Consider the following 20054-nt stretch of genomic DNA (forward strand, 5'->3'; position numbering starts at 1 on the left):
CATTTGAGGCTCTACATTTGCAGATAACACACCGTAACTTATTAATGGTGGAATATGTATAAATAAAAAATAAAAACGGAAGAGCTGGATAAAGTGTCAGGGGAGAGGGAACGTTGAGCTTCTCTACTTAGGCTGCTTTCCCTTAATCAAAAACAACAACAACAAAAACAAACAAACAAACAAACAAAAAAACTCAAAGCATTAGCCAAGACTTACTTTCATTTACAAATATAAATATATATATTATAAACCAAATCATATTCTCTTATTTACAAGTAACATTTGAACTAGAAGAACTCAGCAGTAGCTGGTGATGCAAATATCCATGCCTGCAACATTCTTTTCATTCATTCCATTTTCACACCCATCATCTGTCACATGCCAAACATGTGGCTCCACCTGCCCTGGTGTACATGGCAGCGGCCTAAACTCCAGCTGTAAGTGTTGTGATAACTGCTGGTGACAGTGTTGCTCATGTAACACCACAGCGGTGTCACAACACATACAGTAACACAGCGGGGACACCGCGGGATGACATGCGTGGGGGAAAGATTGTTTTTCGTGGACGATGAGGAACTGACGCCCGCTTCAATTTGCATGTGGTTAGTGCAGCATGTAAACAGCAGCAGAAGAGCTCAGGTTTTCACTTAAAAAGCAGGTGCAGTCGTAGTGCGGTGTCACAACATTAGACATGACATTTAAGAATGTGCTGTATGTGGTTTCACGACATTGTTAAGAGTTTCCTGGTTTGTGGAGTTCAGAGAATGACCGGGGACAGATGTATGTAGAAGCCAATACTTTCATCTTTATTAATCTTGTTCTCATTTGTTTAAATATTTTTTTTCCTTTGTAAAATCTCAAAACAAAAACACTGAACAGGAGTGTTAAAGCCTGTCTTAATTTAAAACGAATACACAACAACATTAAAAACGTATGGTAACTCTTACTCTGCAGCTGTAAACAACCCTCCCTCCCACCCGCTCCTCCCTCCCCTTCCTTGCCCTCCCCTCTTCCCCCCACTGCACACAGTTTGATAAGATTTGGCATGTCCATTCTTTTTAACGCATATGCCTTCAGCTCTTTGTGTCATTAAAATGTTCCTTTTTTTAATATTATTGCAGGTCAGACAATAAAAAGACAAGTCTGCTTAAAAAAAAACTTCAAATGAGAGGAAAAAAAAAGCATTAGTGCCAATATTTCTTAACACAGTCAGCAGTATATCGAATGCACTCAAAACATTTATGTATAGACCTTCTGTAAAGTAAGCAGCCTTGCCCACAAAATGACAGGCATCAACATGCACACGCAATTATTCTCACACTTTCACTCACACACACACACACACTCGAACGGTGGTGGTTTGATCCACAAACTTGGTCTCAGTCTCGCTCACACACACACACACACACCTGTGTGTGTCATACTGCGTGCAGTACTCACACATGGAGAAATGCAACATAGCATCAAACTGCCCACTATTTAACATTTATCACTGCAACAGTAACAAACATGTTCAAGAGAGTATAACAGAGAGAGTGCGTGAGATACAACAGTAGGAGGTCAGCATTTTTGAAAAACAAGAACAAAGACATTTTTCAATATTTTCCACTGTTTGAGAAAGAAAACAAAAAAAAAATGTTTTAAAACCATACAAACAAAAATAAATCTTAACATACACAGTAAGTTACAGTTCTGTCGTCAGAGCTGTTTGCATGTGTTTGAATTCCGTCTCCGTCGATCACCGGGCGACACGTGAATACAAACGGAACTTTTAACCTCACATCATTTAGTAGTTTTAAGTTCTCTTACACGAAGAAGGTAATGCTGTTTACAGTGCCCAACTGTCTGAAGGCTAGTCTGTATTTGGTGTGTGCACGTGTATGTAAATCTGTTGAAAAGTCCCCCTCCTTTTTTTTTCTATTTTTTTTTTTACTAAGCACATAACAACGCAGTCAAGTCTTTCAGACCCACTGACTTTTCATTCTTTTTTCAGGATTCAAGTCTAAGCAGTTGAAATCTTCATCTGTGAAAAAAGGCTGTATACACATCTAACAGTCCCTGCATTTGTTTATATAATAGCTTAAGTCTGGCCACAAGAATGTGTGTAAGCATGTCTCACATTTCCGCTTCATGTGTGCACGTCCAAATGCATACACGGTACATGTACGCACGTGTGGTATATGTGTAATACATCTATATGCATACCACGAAAATGTACTGTATGTGTGTGTATGTGTGTGTGTGCTATAGTAAGTACATGTGTAACCCAGTGTATGCCGTATCAGTGTGTCCAAACCTACACGTTACAACAGGAGCAGGCCTCCTCAGATGGAATCTGCTCCTCCTCCCAGCAGGTCACCAGGTAATAATGCAGCGGGGCTGTCCATTTGGTGCCTCTCCTCCATTTGGGGTGCCCCCCACAGACTGCTGCCGGGGTACCCAGCAGTCATGCCCCCCCACAAGCCAGATCTGCCGGCCTCGACCCCCCCCACTCCCACGACCCCTCCTGCTCCTCCACCCTCCCCTGACCCATTTGTGCTCCATTGGGAAAACATCCCCAACCCAGGTCCTTGACCTGTAGAGGAGTCTGAAGAACCGCCTGTACCGTCAAGACTTTGCCACCCAGAGCTGGAGGACCTCACACTTCCGAGAACAGCTGCTGCTCCTCCTCCTCCCTCCACTCCTCCTCCTCCTCCACCGCCGCTGCTGCCACTTCCATTTCCTCCTGCAGTCGTACTCGCTGGTGCCTGCTCGCTGCCCGGGGAGCTGCCTCCACTGTTGGCCACAGCAGCGCCTGAACCAGAGGAACCCTGCAGTCCAGCAGATGGAGCTCCTCCTGAGCCGACCTCTTCTGCCCCACTGGTCTGGGAATGTGCAAAATAGCGAGCAACTTCTTCCTCAGTCACAAACTCCGCCAGGATTGTTGTGTTGCCCAGAACACACCTGAGGAAACATAGAAGAAGAAGAGTGTAAATATGATATACTTTTTTTTTTTTAAGTGTTTGTCACATGGATTAGGGTAGATAACATTACAGATTACAGATTAACCTACATGTGCAGTGCACCCTGGGCCTTGGCAGCTTCCTGTCGGCTGCTGTAGCGAATCAGAGCACTGCCCTGTGTCAGGCCAAGGTGGAAGGTGAGGAGGGGGCCGTGCTGCATGCAGATGGTCCTCAGTGTGGATCCATCAATCTGATTGGAGAGAAAAATAACAGTTTCCAGTAAAAAGCACGGCTTAAGCGTAAAACGTGGGTTGGTTTACACAGTCCTGATTTAACCAGTGTAAAGACAGAGACTAAGAAGGAACCGTTGTCATATCCACGCTGTTCCCAGAGCAGTTTCACTCACTCCGGTGTCATTTGTGCAGAGCCTAATTGATTAAACGGTTCATCCAACTTTACAATCCAATTACAGACGGGTCACGGATCAGTCTGTCTCATTTACATAAGTCGGAGTGAAGGAGACTGCAGATGGAGGAGCGCTCAGGTTCACGGTGTCCAAACGGAAACCATGAGCGTTCTGTGTGAGCAGCTGTTCCAGGTGACGTCCGGTGTTGTGCTCACTGTGACCGCAGGTGTTTCAAACTGTGTGTCCGGTGTGTATTCAACGTGTCTAAGCTGGTTTATGTCCTCTCTTTACCTGCGGGGTCAGATTGCTCAGGAGTAACCAGCAGCTGCTCCTGGAAGCCCCACTGTCGCTCCAAGCTGAGCCTACGAAGAAGAAAAAAAAAGGATGAAATAAAGGGCAATTGTGTAACAGCAAGAAATTAAAGATTACAATTAAAACACAATTGATTTAATAACAAAAACTCTGTCTGTTATGAAATGGCCTCACAGCTTCTCTGTAAAAAAAAGTACCTGGCCCGAATCTCGACTCCTGATTAATTCCACCTCCTCCCCAGCTCCGGGCCAACCGTGGGCCTCCACTACTCCAGGGGGAGGACGAGGCCTGTTTCTGATTAGTTAAGCCAGGAGGGGGGCGTGGCAGCTGTATGCCGCTGCGATTGGTCTTCCAAAATTTGTTTTGTCCGATGGGCTCTGGGGGCCAGCTGGGCTTGTACTCCGAGTACTTTCCTGAAGAGGAAACAGAGAGGGTGGAAGGAAAAAAAGAAGAAAAAAAATCAGATAAACAGACCAGAGAATTTGGATTTAAAAGGCACAAAAAAAAAAAAAAACACAGCCAAATACAAAGGAATGGTCACAGAACAGGTGTCAATTTAACTCGCGTACAATTAAAACGATAAAAAAAAATATCAATTAGAGGAAGAAAAAATATAAAAGGGCTTCAAGATGTCAAACATGTACCTGCGCTGTGTGCATTGCTGAGGGGACTGTCTGAGGCACTGTAGGGCCAGGCACCTGGTGAAGGCAGTGAGGTGTTGAGAGAGGGGTTTGGCCCTGCAAAATAGAACACGGTTATTTACACATCCTGTGACAAACGGGGAAAAAATACTTGTTGGAGTTCAGTAATGAAACGACCTATGTTGTCTCGCAGTAACTGGTGGTCAGAGTCGTTGAGACTTGTGGGTCCTGGAGAGTTCAGAACGCTACCAGGGGTCATGTAGGGGTCAGACTCTGGGTCTCCACCACTCTGGATTCCCTTCCAGGGAACACCGGGCTGGAACTCTGTCAAACCACAGAAAAATAAGATGTTAAACTATTTTTTTTTTTTTTGCAATGAGAATAATAAAAGTAAAAATATTTCTGCAAAGGTTGTAAAAATATTTTATTCCAGCAGCTTGTAGTTAAAACTAAAACCCTTTTTTTTTTCTATTTTTTTATGCTTTGTGATGTTGAACTCTTGTCTTACCTGGAGGCCAGCTGGACGTGCATTTTTTATGCTTTGTGATGTTGAACTCCTGTCTTACCTGGAGGCCAGCTGGACGTGGCCGGCTTGTTTCCCATTTTACTGCCTGGAGTTCGTTGCCAGTTGTCTGTGGAGGCCTGTGGTGGAATTCCTAAACCATCACCGCCCAGCAACTCGTACTGGGAGTACGGGGATCCTCCTCTCACCTTCAGAGCGCTCGGTAGAGGGCCTTAAGAAACACAGTAGATGAGGTCACACAGATGGACATGACATCAGTGTGACTGACAGTGGTTGATTATCCAGATCTGCAGCAGCAGCAGCAGCGTGGTGAGGTTACAATCCGTTCTTGTGAAGTGTGGTGTCAGGGGGCGACGGAGCCGGTGAGTGGCCCTCCATCATCCATTTGAAACGGGACTGCTGTCCTCCCGTGTCCTTCATCCCTCCGATCATGGAACCGAGCTCCAGCCCTGAGAAGAAGTGAGTATTGATAATCAGCTGTCAGTAGGTGGCGCTGTGTAATTTTACCCATTCATTCTTTGACTCTAGTGTGTGTGTGATTTTGCCATCAGTGTATGACTACATCAGCAGGGTCACAAAGACAGGACGACTAACCCTGACTGGTATGGACTAACATTCCAAGTCATCTAAATTTAGACCAGGGGTGTCTAACAAGTCAAGTGGGCGGGGCCAGTACAATCATAACATAATTAACTATAAATAACTAGTCCATGTTGTTTCCTCTTTTTTTTCATGCAAAAAAGTACAAGAATATTAATTATTAAAACATATCCTCTGACCCAATCACAGGAACACTCAGAGGTTATCTGAGGACACACCTGGACGTACTCCTGAAGCTGCAGGAATAAGAGACTGCGTCTGTAAATGTCAACTGCTGACTCACTTCTTTAGCTCATTTATGAACTGTTTGGTGTTTTTGCTTCATGATTTAACCCTAAAGTACAGTTTCACATTGTGAAATGAAAAGCCAACTAATATCATCAATGGGTTTCCATCAGTTTTTGAGCTGCCAAAACAACTGGAAAGACTGAGCAGAAACGGTTCCACAAAATTTGGTTTCTTCTCATCTCCTCCTGTCTTGACAATCTGATTGGTCTACTGTGTGTAAAAGCGTCCTGACTCACCAGAGTACATCCCTTGTGTTTTGGCGTGCAGGTCTGATAAATGTCCTCCTATTCCAGAATGGGAGAGAGGGTCAACCATAGGCTGTTTTCCTCCCAGGTGAGTGGGCGACAGTTTGGAGCTTCCTCCCCCTGCTGCTCCTCCAACTCCACCCTGCTGATGCTGCCGCTGCTGCTGCAGGATAGCCATAATCCTTGCCAGCTGTAGGGGAAATACCAGAGCAGAGAAAATATTCTGAATACAAAGCAGTTCTGTGAAAGGTAACTCGTCTCTGTAAATGAATTACAAAAAAATGTTTTTTGTTTTTTAGTTTTAGTTTTCATGCCGACCTGCTGTGGGTCTGTCTGCTGCCTGAGAGACTGAGGCTGAGCAAACTTCCTCTGGTTCTGTAGGAGCTGCTGTTGCTGCTGCTGCTGCTGCTGTTGTAGTAGAAGCTGACAAGCCTGTGGGGCAGCGAGTAGAAACAGTTATCACACTCTTCAAAACACCAAGGATTCACTAAAGACGCAGGGAGGGTTTGATCAAAGACATGGGCACAAACCAGATGGAACTGCTGCACGTGAGGGTAAATGTTGCTGAGCATGGCAAGCTGCTGGGGGGATATTTGTGGTGGGAACACTCCTCCACCAACACCACCCACTCCTCCCACGTTTCCAACGCCAGCCACGGGTCCCACTCCTCCAACAACGCTGCTGCCTTGGGACGGCATCTGCTTCAGCATGGGACTCGGCACCTGAACACAAATAAATCGTTGTTATTCACTGTCTCAAGAAGACACTTAAAATAAGTACATCATGCATGGCTTTAAATTAAAAAAAAAATCAATTTTTATGTAACTGGAGCTTTCTCTGAACAAACAAAAAACAGAATTTTTATGTAACTGGAGCTTTCTCTGATTTCGTCGTTTCAAACAGAGGAGACTAACAGACCTGCGGAGACAGGAACTGATGAGGCACTTGAGCACGTAACCCCTGGGAGCTCATCGGGTGCAGGCCAGGTTGGTGCATCCCACGAGGTTGAGCCATCCCTCCACCGCTGCCGACATACACTCCGTGGCCGCTCATCTACAGTTGAAGGGAAAACGTACCAATCAAACTGTGATTCATTTCCAAATGTATCTCACTGAGTTACAGTAGTATTCTGCACTGAAATCAACATGATTTATTCATTAAAAAAAAAAAAAACCTCACCTTATCTCCATACGACCCCATGTCAACAGACCCCATGTCTTTGGATGCAGGCATGCGGTAGCCTCCACCTCGTCCTCCCCGGCGCATCTCCCCATTATAATCAGACATTCCTCTTTTGTCTTCAATCTTTTTGTCCTCATTTAATTCGTCACCCTGAAAAAAACAGAACATCACATTCAGTGGGCTGCAACTAAAAGGTACCTGTACAACACACAACAGAATCATTCTTACCAAAAGGCCCATGTTTGAAAACTGGCGTGAAACGGGGTTCATCCAACTGTCTCCACCTCCACTCTAAGACAAGACAATGACGTGGTTTTCCCAAATAAGTCGATGTACAGACTGGAACAAAGGCATCACTCGCCAAAACAAAACTGCTCCTCACCTTGATGTTGCCCCTTTTCCCTCCGTGAGCATGACCCCAGCCTCCAGAGTTGAAGGAGGAGCTGTTTCCTTGTGAGCCAGTGCTGTTCCAGACCCCCCCTCCACTGTCCTCCTCCTCGTCCCAGCTTGAATGACGGGAGGCTGCGACAGAGCCTTCTGTCTTTCCACCCCAGCTTTCCACTGGTTTGTTGCCTGCAGCAAATAACAAAGCAGAGGCTAATGCTAACTGTAGCACCACTTATGCTTCTCTGCTGTCTGTAAATATTCATTTAGGAAAAACAAAAATCCTGAGGTAAATGAATAAAAGAATCGATGGTCTCAAGTCTTAATGTAACAAACATCTAATGTTTATGTTTTTGTGTTTTTTTTTTGGATGAATTTCTTGTCGTATTTCTGTTCTCACCAGTTTTAACAGGGTTGGGTGAAGGGTTCCTCCAGCCAGAACCTTTACTGGGTTCATCTGGTTCCCCCCAACCAGTTGCTGCATCTGATGTCTGACCCCACGCAGCTGTACCGTTATCCAGAGACTGTGTACCGCCCCCCCACATACCTACACAATTTGAAAAAAAATAAAAATAATTGGAATTTGGCGATCAAGAAAGTCAAGATTAGACTGAACTTGATTTTTTCTTCTAGCACTTGTTTATAAGGCTGCACTAAAACATCAAAGTCTGACAGAACAATAATGATAATTCTAATCAAGGTCAAACAGTGTCCAGTGCTGTGGTGCGACGTCTTACCAACTGAACCAGTGCGAGTGTTTGTGTCTCTGCTGTGCTGCATGGCCTGTTGCCTCCTGGGTGGCTGTTGCTGTTGTTGTGGTTGTGGTTGTTGTTGTTGTTGTTGTTGTTGTTGTTGCTGCATGCCTGGAGGCGGCACCTGCTGACCGTGGCTTTGGCTGGGTGTGGCACTGTTCTTGTCCCACAAGTTCACATTCTTGCTGTTGTAGCGGGTCGGGTCTCCCCAGGCTGAAGTGCCATCGTCGATATCCATCTTTCGGCTGATGGACTGAGGTGAGGGTTCTTCCCAGCCGCTGGGCTCCAGACTGTCCCCGCCAGAGATTTGGGGGATTGGCCCAGCGGTCCAACCCGAACTTTGGTTGTGATTCTTGGAAGGTGGACCCCCTCCTCCAACGTTGGCCCGGCCGCTCCATCCACCCTGCATTGGACCGGGAGGCTGCTGGCCCTGTGATTGGTGCTGCTGCTGATTTGGAGTTTTCATTGGTACCACTTGGATGTTTGGTTTTTGGGTTGCTGACGGATGAGGGTTGGAACTCCCCCAGTCCTGGTGGGATTGACCTCCACTTGCACTGCCTCCCTCCCATCCTGATCGCTTTGACGCCACCTCGTCCATGTTAGTCCAGGAGGATCCCTCGGAGCTGCTTCCACCTCGGCTCTGTCCATCTCCCCACCCACCTCCAGGTACAGAGTCTCTCTGTCCCCAGTCTCCACCCCAACCTCCTGCCTCCCCTCTCCCAGTGCCTTTCCATGCCCCTGTCCCCTTATCTTCTGGACCCTCGGTCCAATTACTACCCTGTTCTCCAATGTTTCGCCTGTTTCCTCCCGCTGCTCCTCTGTAATCCCTCCAACTCTGCTCCTCACTCCCCCAACTTTTGCCCTGGGTTTCAGGTGAGGGATCTCCCCAGCCTCCGGCTGCTCTACCTTGGCTGCTCTTGAAATCCTCTTCTGACGGGGCTGGTTTTCTCACAGCACCGCCCTCCCAGCCCCCCTTGTTCACCACTGCAGTATTTAAAGTGGTGGTGTGGCTGCCAGAAGGCGAGTCATTAGTTACAGAACTGGTGTTAGCTGGATAGCTAGGACCACAGGTACTGGTAGTGTTTAGAGATGCTGATGAAAACGCAGAGCTCGACGAAGCACTCCCTTCACTTCTCTTTCCTTTTGCTGCGTTCACATCGACGTCCCACGCCACGTTCTGTCGAATCTGGGTCTGCCCCCACCCCATGTTGGACAGTACCCTGGGGTCCAGGTCTGACCGACTCAGCATGCTATTTAAGGCCACTTCAGCCACTTCCGTGGAGGTTTGCTTAGAGTGGTGCAAAGAAGAGGACTGGGCCTGTTTACCGCTCCCACTCTCACTCCCTTCTCCACCACTTCCAGCTATGGAGCCTCCACCACTGGAAGATGAAGGGCCTGAAGGTCCTCCGCCTCCGCTTCCACCTCCAGCTCCTTCAGCCTGCCCTCCCTCTCCACTACCCCACTCCCAAACTGCCCCTTCCCCACTCTCCATCCCCGTCTGATTGTCCCAAGCTTTTGTCATAGTTTCAAACTTTGGTGAAGCAGAATCCTGTAAAGCACTGCCTCCACCACCACCTCCACCTCCACTGCTGCTGCTGCTGCTGCTCTCATCTCCTTCTCTTCCACGTCCTATTGCTATGTTGCTCGAACTTACCCCCGCTGCTGCGCCTGCCCCGCCCCAGTCCGCGTCAGGACTGCCTCCCTTCCACGCTCCCTGAGATACCACCTGGGTATTTGAACCACCTTCACTTCCCCTTCCCCACCCTGCTTTCTCATCCTGGTTACCAAAGGCCCACACGTTCCCTTCCTGTCCTTGAGAACTGGTCCCTGCTCCAACCCATCCCTCTGCCACTGACGTACCTGCACTAAGGTCAGAGGAGGCCGAGGGCATGGGTCTCCACGAGGAGGAGGAGGAGGCGGCGGCGGCTAAAGAGGAAGACGAGGTGCCACAATGTTTACTCTTTCCTTCTTCTTCGACACCATCAACCCCACAGCCCCCACTGTTGTCACCTTCTTGATTTGGTCCTTCTCCTTCTCCTGCTCCCTCACCTGAACCCAGCTCCAGCCCTGGGTTCGACGGCTGCTGCTGCTGCGGCTGCTGCTGCTGCGGCTGCTGCTGCTGAGGTGGTGGTGGTGGTTCTCCACCTCGGACTGCAGCGGCTTTGTCAGTGTGCTGCTGATGAAGACTGGTTTGATTCACAGATGAATGAGGATGAGTGGAGATGAGGGCAGTGCTGGCAGAGAATGAAGAAGCTGAAGTGATGGATGAGTGCAGTGGAAGGCTGTTTTTAGCTGAACTCGATGTCCCACCCTGCCCCAGGCAGGGCCAGGCGGAGGGGTTCATGTTGGGGTTCAAATTGGCACCAGGGTCACTGCTGCTGCTGCTGCCGCCACTCGCGGGGCCTTCCTGAGGCCCTGGTAGAAGATGGGAGACTTTGGAATTGTAAAATGCTGCTGATCCCAGCCCTGTCTCCACCTGGGAGGAGGTGGAGGAGCCCCACACATCACTTGTCTGAACACATTCACTAAGTGAGGAAGAGAAGGAAGGCGGAGAAGACCGAGTCGGGGAAGAACTGTCCACGTTCCCCGCTCCTTCTGCCCTTCCTGCTGTTCCTCCCTTCTGCTGGATGTTTCTCTCGCTCCATGAGGCACTACTGTTGTTGTTGTTACCGAGGCAGTCTGGCTCCTGCGTCCCACCTCCGCCCACGTCAGAACTCAACTTGTCGCCGCCGAGGATGCTTGGCCACTCCTCCAGGTCAGTTCCATCCACAATCACTGTTCCGCAGCCCTGAGAAGAGGACTGGCTGCCAGAGCCTGCCCCCCAAGTGGAATTTGCATAAGTTGTAGTAGTAGTAGTAGTAGAAGAAGACAGAGCAGCAACACATGATGAAGGAGAGGAGTTGGGAGGTGAGGGGGAGAATAAGGTCTGATTCGGATCTACATGCAAAATGGAGAGATTTGATACATTTTATACAATAAAGCTTAAAGTGTTCAGGTTACACAATTAAATGTATTTTTTATTTTATTTTTTTTTTAGGACGAAGACCCACCTGCACCTCCAGCTGTGCTTGCATTAGCGTTATCTGCTCCTTGTGTGGAAACAGGTGGAGTGGTTGCCCATCCACTGCCTCCGCCTCCAGCCATGCCCCCTTCCCCTCCGCCACCCCCCACCAGCATGGAGGACAGCGGTGGCTGGCCCCTCTTCAGTAACACTTTGTGGTCCTGCTGGCAGCGAAACCTGGGCGGAACTTCTCTGGACATGTATCTCTGTTGGGAGGGCTGGCTTCCTGAAGGGGAGGAGGAGGAGGGCTGTCCGTTGGCCACAGCAGTCCGCTGCTTTGCATTGTTCCCGCCACCAGGAGGGACTTGTGCAGAAACCACAGCTGCACCAGGACTTGAGGAAGAGGAGGGAGCAGCGGGGCCAGGGCTGGGGGACACTGAGCCTGGGCTGGAGAGGGGCTGGGAGCAGGAGGGTTTGGCTGATTCTGGCACTGAAATATGGAAACAGTCACAGGTGTGACACGTTAGAGAAAGAAACTAAACAAGAACGGATATGTGATCAATGGAAGCAAAGCTAATTTGTGATCAAGAAATTAATGGCAGGTACAAGTATATATTTCCTTGTCATGTCATGTCATAACACCAGAGAGAGAGAGAGAGAGAGAGAGAGAGAGAGAGAGAGAGAGAGAGTGTCCAATGAGAAACATACCTTTGATTTTCTGTTCTGGCACCTGAAACAGGAAGAACAGTCGGTGAGGCATGAGGAAGAAGATATGATGAACTGATAAAACAACTTGTAGATGGAGTCATGATATGATTGTATAGGCTTCAATACAAAGTAACACAAAGTGAGGAAATCCTCAACAAAACAGACTAAATGAGTGAAGATAATTTTACTGGGAACCTTTTGAGATGTTTCTTTTTTCTTTTTGTCTTCTTTCTTCTTTTTCTTGTCTTCCATGAACTACTGTTCCCTTTCCTGATTCTCCTTTCTGTAAAGAAAAACAAGACACGCAACTTTTAAAATTGATACAAAGCGACATTTACAAAAATTGTTTTTGTTGTTTATCAGACGACAGACACGGGTTTACTCCTGCAGAGTCAGGGCACGAAGTGTAACGTTAACCTGGGGCAGACAGACTGACAAGAGCGTGTGGTATCCTAGCCTGTCGCTGCATAATTCATTAACCAGCGCACGGGTGCAATTCCGAACGACATAAAACTCTAACAGCAAAGACAAGTGGCAACACACACCCTGAAGTCCAGTTCCAACACTCGCACAGGTCAGAACAAACCTGTAGAAACGTGCATTGTGTTCGGTGATGTGTAGTGATTCGTGTATTAGTAAGGGTGTACGTTTCATTACGTAACACAAAATAGTTATTGTAAATTCAGTGGCACTACAGACATTAGAGAGCTGGACATTAAACCTAAAGAATTTGGTTTTATTAATATAGATGAGCGACTGTGAGCCACACATCGTTGTTTAGCTCAAATGACACTGAGCAAATACACTGCAAGTAACACATGGTTCACAAGTGTCTCACTGTGCACAAAATATCATTACAATTACTACACAACAAAAACCAGTTTCTTATGAGACGTCGATGTGTTAGATAACAGTTTAAACAGAGTAGAATATACACAGTCTACTGTTCAAACAGTTATATCACAAAAGACAGAACACGCACATAAACACACACTAACCAAAGTAACCACTTCATCTTACACTGCACTTGTAATTGTATTTTGAGTAAAGCATGTCTTCCTATTGTATGTGTGTTATTATATACGTTTTGCAACACGCAGGTTAAACTTCAAACTTAACCTTGGCTCAAAACAAAACAAACAAACAAACAAAAAAAACAACAACATTTCTCTTTTAACTCATGAGCTCATGACGGGATCAGGGCAGTGAAACTCTTGAGCTCATGACGGGATCAGGGCAGTGACAGTGGATCTTCGCCCCGACCTCACGTCACGTCACGTCACGTCACCACATACCGGAACACCTAAAGTAAATATGTGCAATATGCAAATCGACCAAACATTTAACACAGCACGCTGACACGGACCGGATGGTGCTACAGTGGGAAAGTGGAGGCATCTCAAATAGCACAGAGCTGTAAATACCACAGGCCCCAGTGTTTGTGTGTGTCAGCTAAGCTGCGCGTAATTAGCATCACGTCACACGGCGCTAATGTAAGCTGAACTTTGGTTTTAGCAGCTACACACTTGACACTCGGTGCTGTTGTGCGGCTCGATCCTGGTAGCAACACTTAGCAGCGTTTCACCGAGTACCAGGCCAACAGGGAATAGCTGTGTAGTAACTCCGCAGCTACCAGCGTCACCCTGGTAAACAACTAGCCTGTGATGCTGTGTACACCGTGTAGTGTGACCCGAGGAGCCAGGGATCCGAACCGCGACCCACTGGTCCTGTGCGCACTAACCTGCGGACAACACGTACCTTACATTTGCTCCGCTACGTCGAGATAAAAAATTTGACGTTTAACAGAATATAATTCAAATTAACAACACACGCACCGCTGACAAGCCTCGTACACTGACAGCTAGCGAATAATAATGGTGGACAGAACCAAATAAATACCACCAACTTTAACGACGTTTTCTTCAGCAAAACAATCTTAGAAGCGCTAAAATCTAAGCTGGTGTGGAGCGTTGTGGGTGTATCTCTACGTCACTAAATGGATCATCAATGAGCTTTGTAAATGTTAATTACTCACCTCGGGAATCACATCGGACATAAAGTGCGTCTGTGCAAAAAAATTCTTGCAGACCTACCGCTAGCTGGCTAGCAGGACAGCTAGCCTAGCGAGCGAGTTGTTCGAGGCTTTCAAGGCGAATTTGAATAAGAAATGACATCACCGAAAAGGGAAATGTAAAATGTAGAAAAAAAGAAATAATGAGGAAAAAAACTTGTACTCCTCCGCGCGGCTGAATCTATTTAGTCTGTAAACGAAACATGCGAACGCACTGAATGACTGTCAGACGCTGTGTGATCTCTTAGTTTACTATCGGCCATTTTGCTTCTGTGCTGTGAAGGTTTAGCAGCTCATGATATCACCAGGCTGCTTGTTGATCAGAGCGGGGAGGAGGAGGAGCACAGCGTGTACCCGCTCTGTCCGCCAGAGGACGCACAATTACAAGGAGCCGGATGTCAACACGATGTAAACAAATGATTGCCTGCGCTGTTACGGCGGGATTGTTCCTTCTAATGAAATTCCATGTTCATTAATCATTCATTTATTTTACAACATTTTCAACTATATACGTAGACTGCAGAGCAGTGTGCTTTTTAAAAACATGTGTCGGCCATTTTATCCCAGCTAGAAAACTGTTTTTTTAAATGTATAAATGAATGAATAAAAACCATTTGGCACATTTATTTTTTCCACACAAAAGAAAATATTTTTTTATTAACAAAACAGAACCTATTGTTAATAAAGCAATTGTGGTGTAGGGTATAGCAGTGAATCCCACCATTCTGCCGTGAACTAGTGTGTTAAAAATGTTTGGGAAACACTGGTGTTAAGAAACCAACAACACAGTCCTTAAAAACACAATTGGAAAAAATTAAGACATATAACAGAACAAGAACAAATTAAAAACAATTTTTATGATGCATGTGGTAAAAATATTGCATGTTTAGACTTTAAAATGGGCAACCTGTGTCTCATCTCAAATGTCAAACCAAACAAGTCAGTACAGTATGTTAATAAAGCTACTTATCAAAAGAATAAATTGCGTACATTTCAATTTTAATCAGTGTAGCCAGTCCAGCTTGACTATATAAATAAAATACAACATGTCTGTCTACAGGTATGCATACAGGTCTACAGCCGTTTGGTGCAACCAGTTTCAATTGAGTCATGTAGAAAAAAACAAGTAAATAAAACATGCAAAACATCAGTGGAAAATGTACTAAAGAAATTGTGAATCCAGCTCACATTTGAAATGTTTACATTTTTTCACTGCAACCTATCCAGTTCAACCCACGCTACTGCCCTCTGTTGGCGATGGATAATATCGCATATGGCTGCCAGCAGCTCGTCAGTGCAGCTCCAGGAGCTGGGCTCCAGGGTGTAGAAGAGCAGAGGCAGGGTCTCCAGCTGCAGCTCCTCAGCCTGACACTCATCCTCCATGACATTGTTCTCCCCACAGTGTGGAAAGAACTTCCTAATTTAAGAGGGGAAAAAGTGGATTACTAATACTTACTTACTTTATAATACACTTTTTAAATGTTCTCTCAGTTTTCGAAACAGAAAAAAAAAATCCTAAAAATGTGATTCTACTCTGCAGATTGAATGAACGAGCATTTACCTCAGCTTCTTGTGCTTCTTGTTCTTACGACGGACATGAATGACTATGGGGTAAATCCCTTGTCTTATTAAGCCTTCCACATTGGACACACCCAGCTCCAGCAGACAGTGTTTGTCCTAAAGCAAGAGACAAATGTGAATTGATTTGTATTTTGTTTAAAATGCATTAATATTGTGGAGGGAAAGCTCTTCATTACCTGTTCAATGACATTCTGGATTGACTTCAGCCGTATGCCCAGAGTCTGCTTTGAACTGCAGGAATTTATTAAGAGCCAGTTCTTGTCTTGTCTCTCTGACGCCTGCACTGCCTCTGAAAAACACCAGGACACACACAAATTAGTGAAGAAATAGTAATTCATTCTGTGAACTCAGCATCAGCATTTTGGAGCTCCGTCTGTGTTTATGACAACATACCTGGTGCACAGGTGTCAAAGGTCAGATCTGACCTTGTCAGCTGCAGCAGCCTCTGGATGAGGCCGTGGGAGAGAAGGGAGGGGGTGAAGATGACCGGCCGCTTGGTCTGGACCTCCACTGGCTGCACCAGACTGTAAGGGATCAGGTGTTCCTCATGGCCTAACACGCAGATAAACATAAATGTCGGTTTGAAAACATGTCTTAAGACAGCGATGTTTTACGTGTATTAGTAAAATCCTGATCTCACAGCAGTAGATAAGAACGCACTTATATTTCTATTCTAATATGAAGTTCTTGGTAACAACAGTTCGGAAGAATCTCTAATCACTGATGGCTGAAATTCAGTCCTAATCCATGACAGAGCATTCCTTCAAATGCCAAGTCTAAACAGTCCTTCATATAGTTTTTGAAGAGAATAATTCCATTAATGAAGTTTTAAATTTTAACTTTTTAGAAGTTACTGGTGCATGAAACGGAAAATCTAAGAACAAAATCTAAAAGGTAATAAAATGACTGTGACAAAATCGAGGCTGAACACTGTAAAAAACCACTTACGTTTACTGAGTGTGTAAATGACCTGCTGTGTTGAGCCACTCCCTCGGCTGTGGGGGTCCACTGCCTTGACCAGACGTACACGATCAGGGGACTTCCTGTGAAACTGTGAAACGCAGGAAAGTCATTGGTCAGCGGTTGGGTTGAACTGACCGCCCGTGTCATTTCTACCTCTGCTGACTTACCATCTTCTTGGTGAAGTGGTTTTCCTGCAGGGCTATTTTCCTGAGCTTCAGCAGTAACAGCTGCTGTGCCCTGATGTGGAACACAGTGTTAATGATGTCACAGCAGGGCAGACGGTTCACAAAACTACCTCAAATTAGTTAAAAAGTCGAATTTGTAATGGTTTTAATTGATGAAAACAACAAAGTGATTTCTCTTAAAAATCCTTAAAGCCTAAGTTTTAAGCCTAAACTCTTCTGTGAGCTGAGTTTCCTCAGGAGAATTCCTTTAGTGTGGAATTCCGGGGGATGTCATGCAGCAGGTTACAACCCGCTTCTTCGCTTTATTGAAAAGTAAAAAAAAAAAAAAAAAAAGTTAAGTTTATTCTAAGTTCATGTAAGTTACGAAAACATGATTATGAAAACATGACTCGCGATACGAGTACAATTACATTTAGATAGGTTCATAATTTGGCTTGGTTTTGAGGTTTTGGGAAAATTGATCAAAAAAAATAAATAGTAACAATTAATTAAATATAATGAAAAAAGATTGTAACGTGATAGTTGTAACAAGTGATAAGTCGCACCAAACTAGAGTGCCCTCTAGTGGCTGTAAGTGATAGTTGTTAGAAATCAGATTTCTCCTAAAGGGAGGTAAGGAAGGTAAGCCACTCAAGAGTCGCATAAGTCGCACCACCAAGCTAGAGTGCCCTCTAGTGGCTGTCAGTGTGAAAATAACAAACGTGAAATTATATATTTTAATATATAAGTCACACCTTAGTATAAGTCACAAACCAAAAGAAAAAAAGCGCCTGTAAAATGCGCTAGGTAGGAATTCTTTTAAGCCAATTTGAAATAAATAATTAACAACTTTTTAAAATTTAAACTCATTCAATATAATGTACTTCTAACTGTTACCTGTTATAGTTGGGCATGGTTCCTGTCTGCAGGGGCTTTACAGTGTTTGGGTCCACCACTGAACAGTGCCAATGGTATTTCCCATGGTACCTCGTGTCCGTGACATGTATGATGTCGTCACATGACAAGCTCAGAGACGGCGAGTCGCCGTGAGGCTCCATGTTGAGATTCACACGCACGTAGAAGGAGTCAGCGCCCATGAAGGTGGGCGAGGAGAGCTGGGAGCAGAGCTGGGCGTAACCTGATGACAGCAGAGCAGGGAGTGAGTTCAAGTTCACGAAGAAGTAAAAAAAAAAAAAAAAGTCTCACTGGTCAGGAACTCACTCTCTGGGTTGGTCCTGTGTTTGAGGGACTGGGGCTCAGTCCACCACTGCAGGGAGAAGTGAGCCACTTCTGCAGTGCACTGACCCAGCAGGACACTACCACCACTGGACAGAACCTGCTCCAGCTGGACAACACCAGAACATGAGGGCAGGAGTTTTTCAGATGTCTATGCATGTCAAAAAATATATATAATCTATGAAATATTTCAGATTATCGACCACGGACACACACCTCCAGCAGCTCGCTTCAGATTATCATCCACAGACACACACCTCCAGCAGCTCGCTGCCCTCCTTCAGACCACACTGTTCCGCTGGGGAACCGGATCTGACGTGGCTCACAAAGATCCCAGTGAGGTTTCCTCCGACTATGGTGATGTCATCAGCCAGACTGGCTTTCCCAGGCTTGGGTGAGGTGCAGGGACTGGAGGACGGAGATTGAGGGGAACGTTTTGAAAAGACAAGGAAGAAAAATTAACTGTGTGCATTCAGGAACAGAATCACTGTCAAAATCCTGGAGCAAATTAGCATCTAATTCATGTGAAGTTTTCACTTTGTATACGCTAAAAGTCATAGTCACCCTGAAGTGATTTTAATTTATTTTAACTAACCCCCCCAGCCCCTAATTAATATTGCACTATTGTTAAAGTCATTGTGAATCTGTGTTGAATATGTTGGAACTGCACCTGGGAAGACTTTGACTGGACAACTGCGAGGACAGTACCGGCGTGTTGACCAGGTCCGGTGGGAAGGGTTGAGAGTGCAGGGAGTTCCAGGAGTCCCACAAACAGGGTTGAGTCTGAACCCCTGAAACAGAACATGATTTTATACAACTTCATGGTTTTAATGATGACTTCCAGAGATAATTCACATTCACACATTATTATTATTATTATTATTTATAAGAGACAAGTACCAGTCACATTATCATTGTCATCACTGCCCCAAGAGTCCAGGTCAAACCTGGACATGGGAGAGAAAATAAAGAGAGTTCATCAGGTCAAAGGTGACGAGGTTGGGACTTCAGGTCTGAGTCAAAGTCGTGAACTCACTCTGTGTGGAAACGTCGGTTGATCGAGTTCATACAAGGAGGGAAGGGAAATGTTGAAAGTCGATTGATTTCTTTTTCATTGACTTCTGACTGAGGGTGGAGAAAATAAAGAAAAATATTATTTGTTTATTTTTATATATATTTGTTTCCTTGTTTTTCTGTCTCCCTCCATCGGTGCTCACAGATAGTATGAGAAGATTCTCCTCCGAGTTGGAATCTGTAAAGAATCAGAAAAACAAAAAAAGAATATTTAACGATCTCCAGATGAAACTTCTAAATCGTCTACCGACTGCTGCCGCCCACAGCTTACCCTCAGAGTTCTCCTGGGTTTGTCCTCTAGATGGCGCCTGTATCAAGGAAGACACGCGTCAGAGGGACAGGAGAAGGGGTGATAGGAGGGGAGAGAGCACAGGTACGGACTTGCTGAGAGGTAAATAACTGTGTGAAACATCACTTCGGTGTCTGTGAAAACAATAAAGACCTGTGTGGAGCAGAGCAGACGCCCGGAGCCTGACATTCCTGACACGGACTAGAACAGAGACCAGAGAAAACAGCTGTGTCCTGCGATAATGACCGCTTTCAGTCAACAAATAAGTCATTAAACTGTTGTCGATGAAAGCGTTTCATTGGTACTGTTACTAGTATTCAAAAAAAAAAATGTGGGGCACAATTTTTGTGTATAACATTCTTAAATGTGTTTATCCACAATAGCTGATATATATTTATCATGAAAAATTAATTTCTTTTACCCTAAGCTTTTTATTTGTTTATTTAAAATAAATATTCCAGTTATCCAAGATGGTTTTTGTTACACTTGGCTCATTTTCTGAATACTCTGTGTCAGGACATTTGTCATTTGTTTTTTCGTACAATAACCATGATGATAAAAGCCGTCCTTCACCTTTTTCAGCAGCTGCTGGCTGCTGCTGGCTCTGGGGCTCAGGTCCAGGCCGAGGGAGCAGCAGGGGTCGTAGCACTGGTCCTCACTGCACAGAGACAGGTGGGACTGAAGAACAGACA

General features: G+C 45.5%; 2 protein-coding genes across 5 annotated transcripts in view; both read right to left on the minus strand.

Annotated features, from left to right (window-relative positions):
• Positions 1 to 785: 785 nt before the first annotated feature.
• LOC103393354 (trinucleotide repeat-containing gene 6B protein-like) lies at positions 786 to 14317 on the minus strand. 3 transcript variants are annotated; one of them, XM_017040270.2, is made up of 21 exons: positions 14020 to 14316; positions 12180 to 12267; positions 11985 to 12006; positions 11326 to 11766; positions 8261 to 11089; positions 7924 to 8070; positions 7522 to 7712; positions 7368 to 7430; positions 7137 to 7289; positions 6876 to 7010; positions 6488 to 6679; positions 6276 to 6389; positions 5949 to 6147; positions 5148 to 5273; positions 4868 to 5035; positions 4479 to 4625; positions 4305 to 4397; positions 3858 to 4073; positions 3640 to 3710; positions 3053 to 3192; positions 786 to 2943 (listed from the first exon to the last, which is right to left on the minus strand). In XM_017040270.2, the coding sequence occupies exons 2-21, from the start codon at positions 12234 to 12236 to the stop codon at positions 2325 to 2327; spliced, it is 6123 nt and encodes a 2040-aa protein (XP_016895759.1). In that variant the 5' UTR covers positions 12237 to 12267; positions 14020 to 14316; the 3' UTR covers positions 786 to 2324. The 3 variants fall into 3 exon arrangements, with proteins under 3 accessions (XP_016895759.1, XP_008328513.1, XP_008328514.1); XM_008330291.3 differs by having other exon boundaries at positions 8261 to 11212; XM_008330292.3 differs by lacking the exon at positions 7924 to 8070 and having other exon boundaries at positions 8261 to 11212; positions 14020 to 14317.
• A 169-nt stretch (positions 14318 to 14486) lies between these two features.
• Positions 14487 to 20054, minus strand: part of zmp:0000000896 (caspase recruitment domain-containing protein 10) — a 19370-nt gene continuing 13802 nt past the window's right edge. For both annotated transcript variants that reach the window (XM_025064300.1, XM_025064299.1), the window contains exons 12-26: positions 19936 to 20040; positions 19345 to 19381; positions 19217 to 19251; positions 19036 to 19124; positions 18900 to 18946; positions 18670 to 18790; positions 18257 to 18407; positions 17985 to 18108; positions 17661 to 17901; positions 16767 to 16836; positions 16585 to 16687; positions 16030 to 16188; positions 15813 to 15925; positions 15617 to 15732; positions 14487 to 15472 (exon numbers count right to left, since the gene is read on the minus strand). In XM_025064300.1, the coding sequence (XP_024920068.1) occupies positions 15265 to 15472; positions 15617 to 15732; positions 15813 to 15925; positions 16030 to 16188; positions 16585 to 16687; positions 16767 to 16836; positions 17661 to 17901; positions 17985 to 18108; positions 18257 to 18407; positions 18670 to 18790; positions 18900 to 18946; positions 19036 to 19124; positions 19217 to 19251; positions 19345 to 19381; positions 19936 to 20040 (1719 nt within the window). In that variant the 3' untranslated portion in view covers positions 14487 to 15264. The remainder of the gene's footprint in view (positions 15473 to 15616; positions 15733 to 15812; positions 15926 to 16029; positions 16189 to 16584; positions 16688 to 16766; positions 16837 to 17660; positions 17902 to 17984; positions 18109 to 18256; positions 18408 to 18669; positions 18791 to 18899; positions 18947 to 19035; positions 19125 to 19216; positions 19252 to 19344; positions 19382 to 19935; positions 20041 to 20054) is intronic.

Source organism: Cynoglossus semilaevis, chromosome 17, assembly GCF_000523025.1.
Source record: "Cynoglossus semilaevis isolate Cse_v1.0 chromosome 17, Cse_v1.0, whole genome shotgun sequence".
Classification (NCBI taxonomy): Eukaryota; Metazoa; Chordata; class Actinopteri; order Pleuronectiformes; family Cynoglossidae; genus Cynoglossus; species Cynoglossus semilaevis.

Coding starts and splice junctions, on each gene's coding strand:
- LOC103393354 (XM_008330291.3), bottom strand. CDS start 12,236: ATGGAAGACAAGAAAAAGAAGAAAGAAGACAAAAAGAAAAAAGAAACA. Junction 7,431..7,521: donor GGAAAAGGGGCAACATCAAG/GTGAGGAGCAGT, acceptor GTCTTGTCTTAG/AGTGGAGGTGGAGACAGTTG. Junction 5,036..5,147: donor CACCACACTTCACAAGAACG/GATTGTAACCTC, acceptor GTGTTTCTTAAG/GCCCTCTACCGAGCGCTCTG.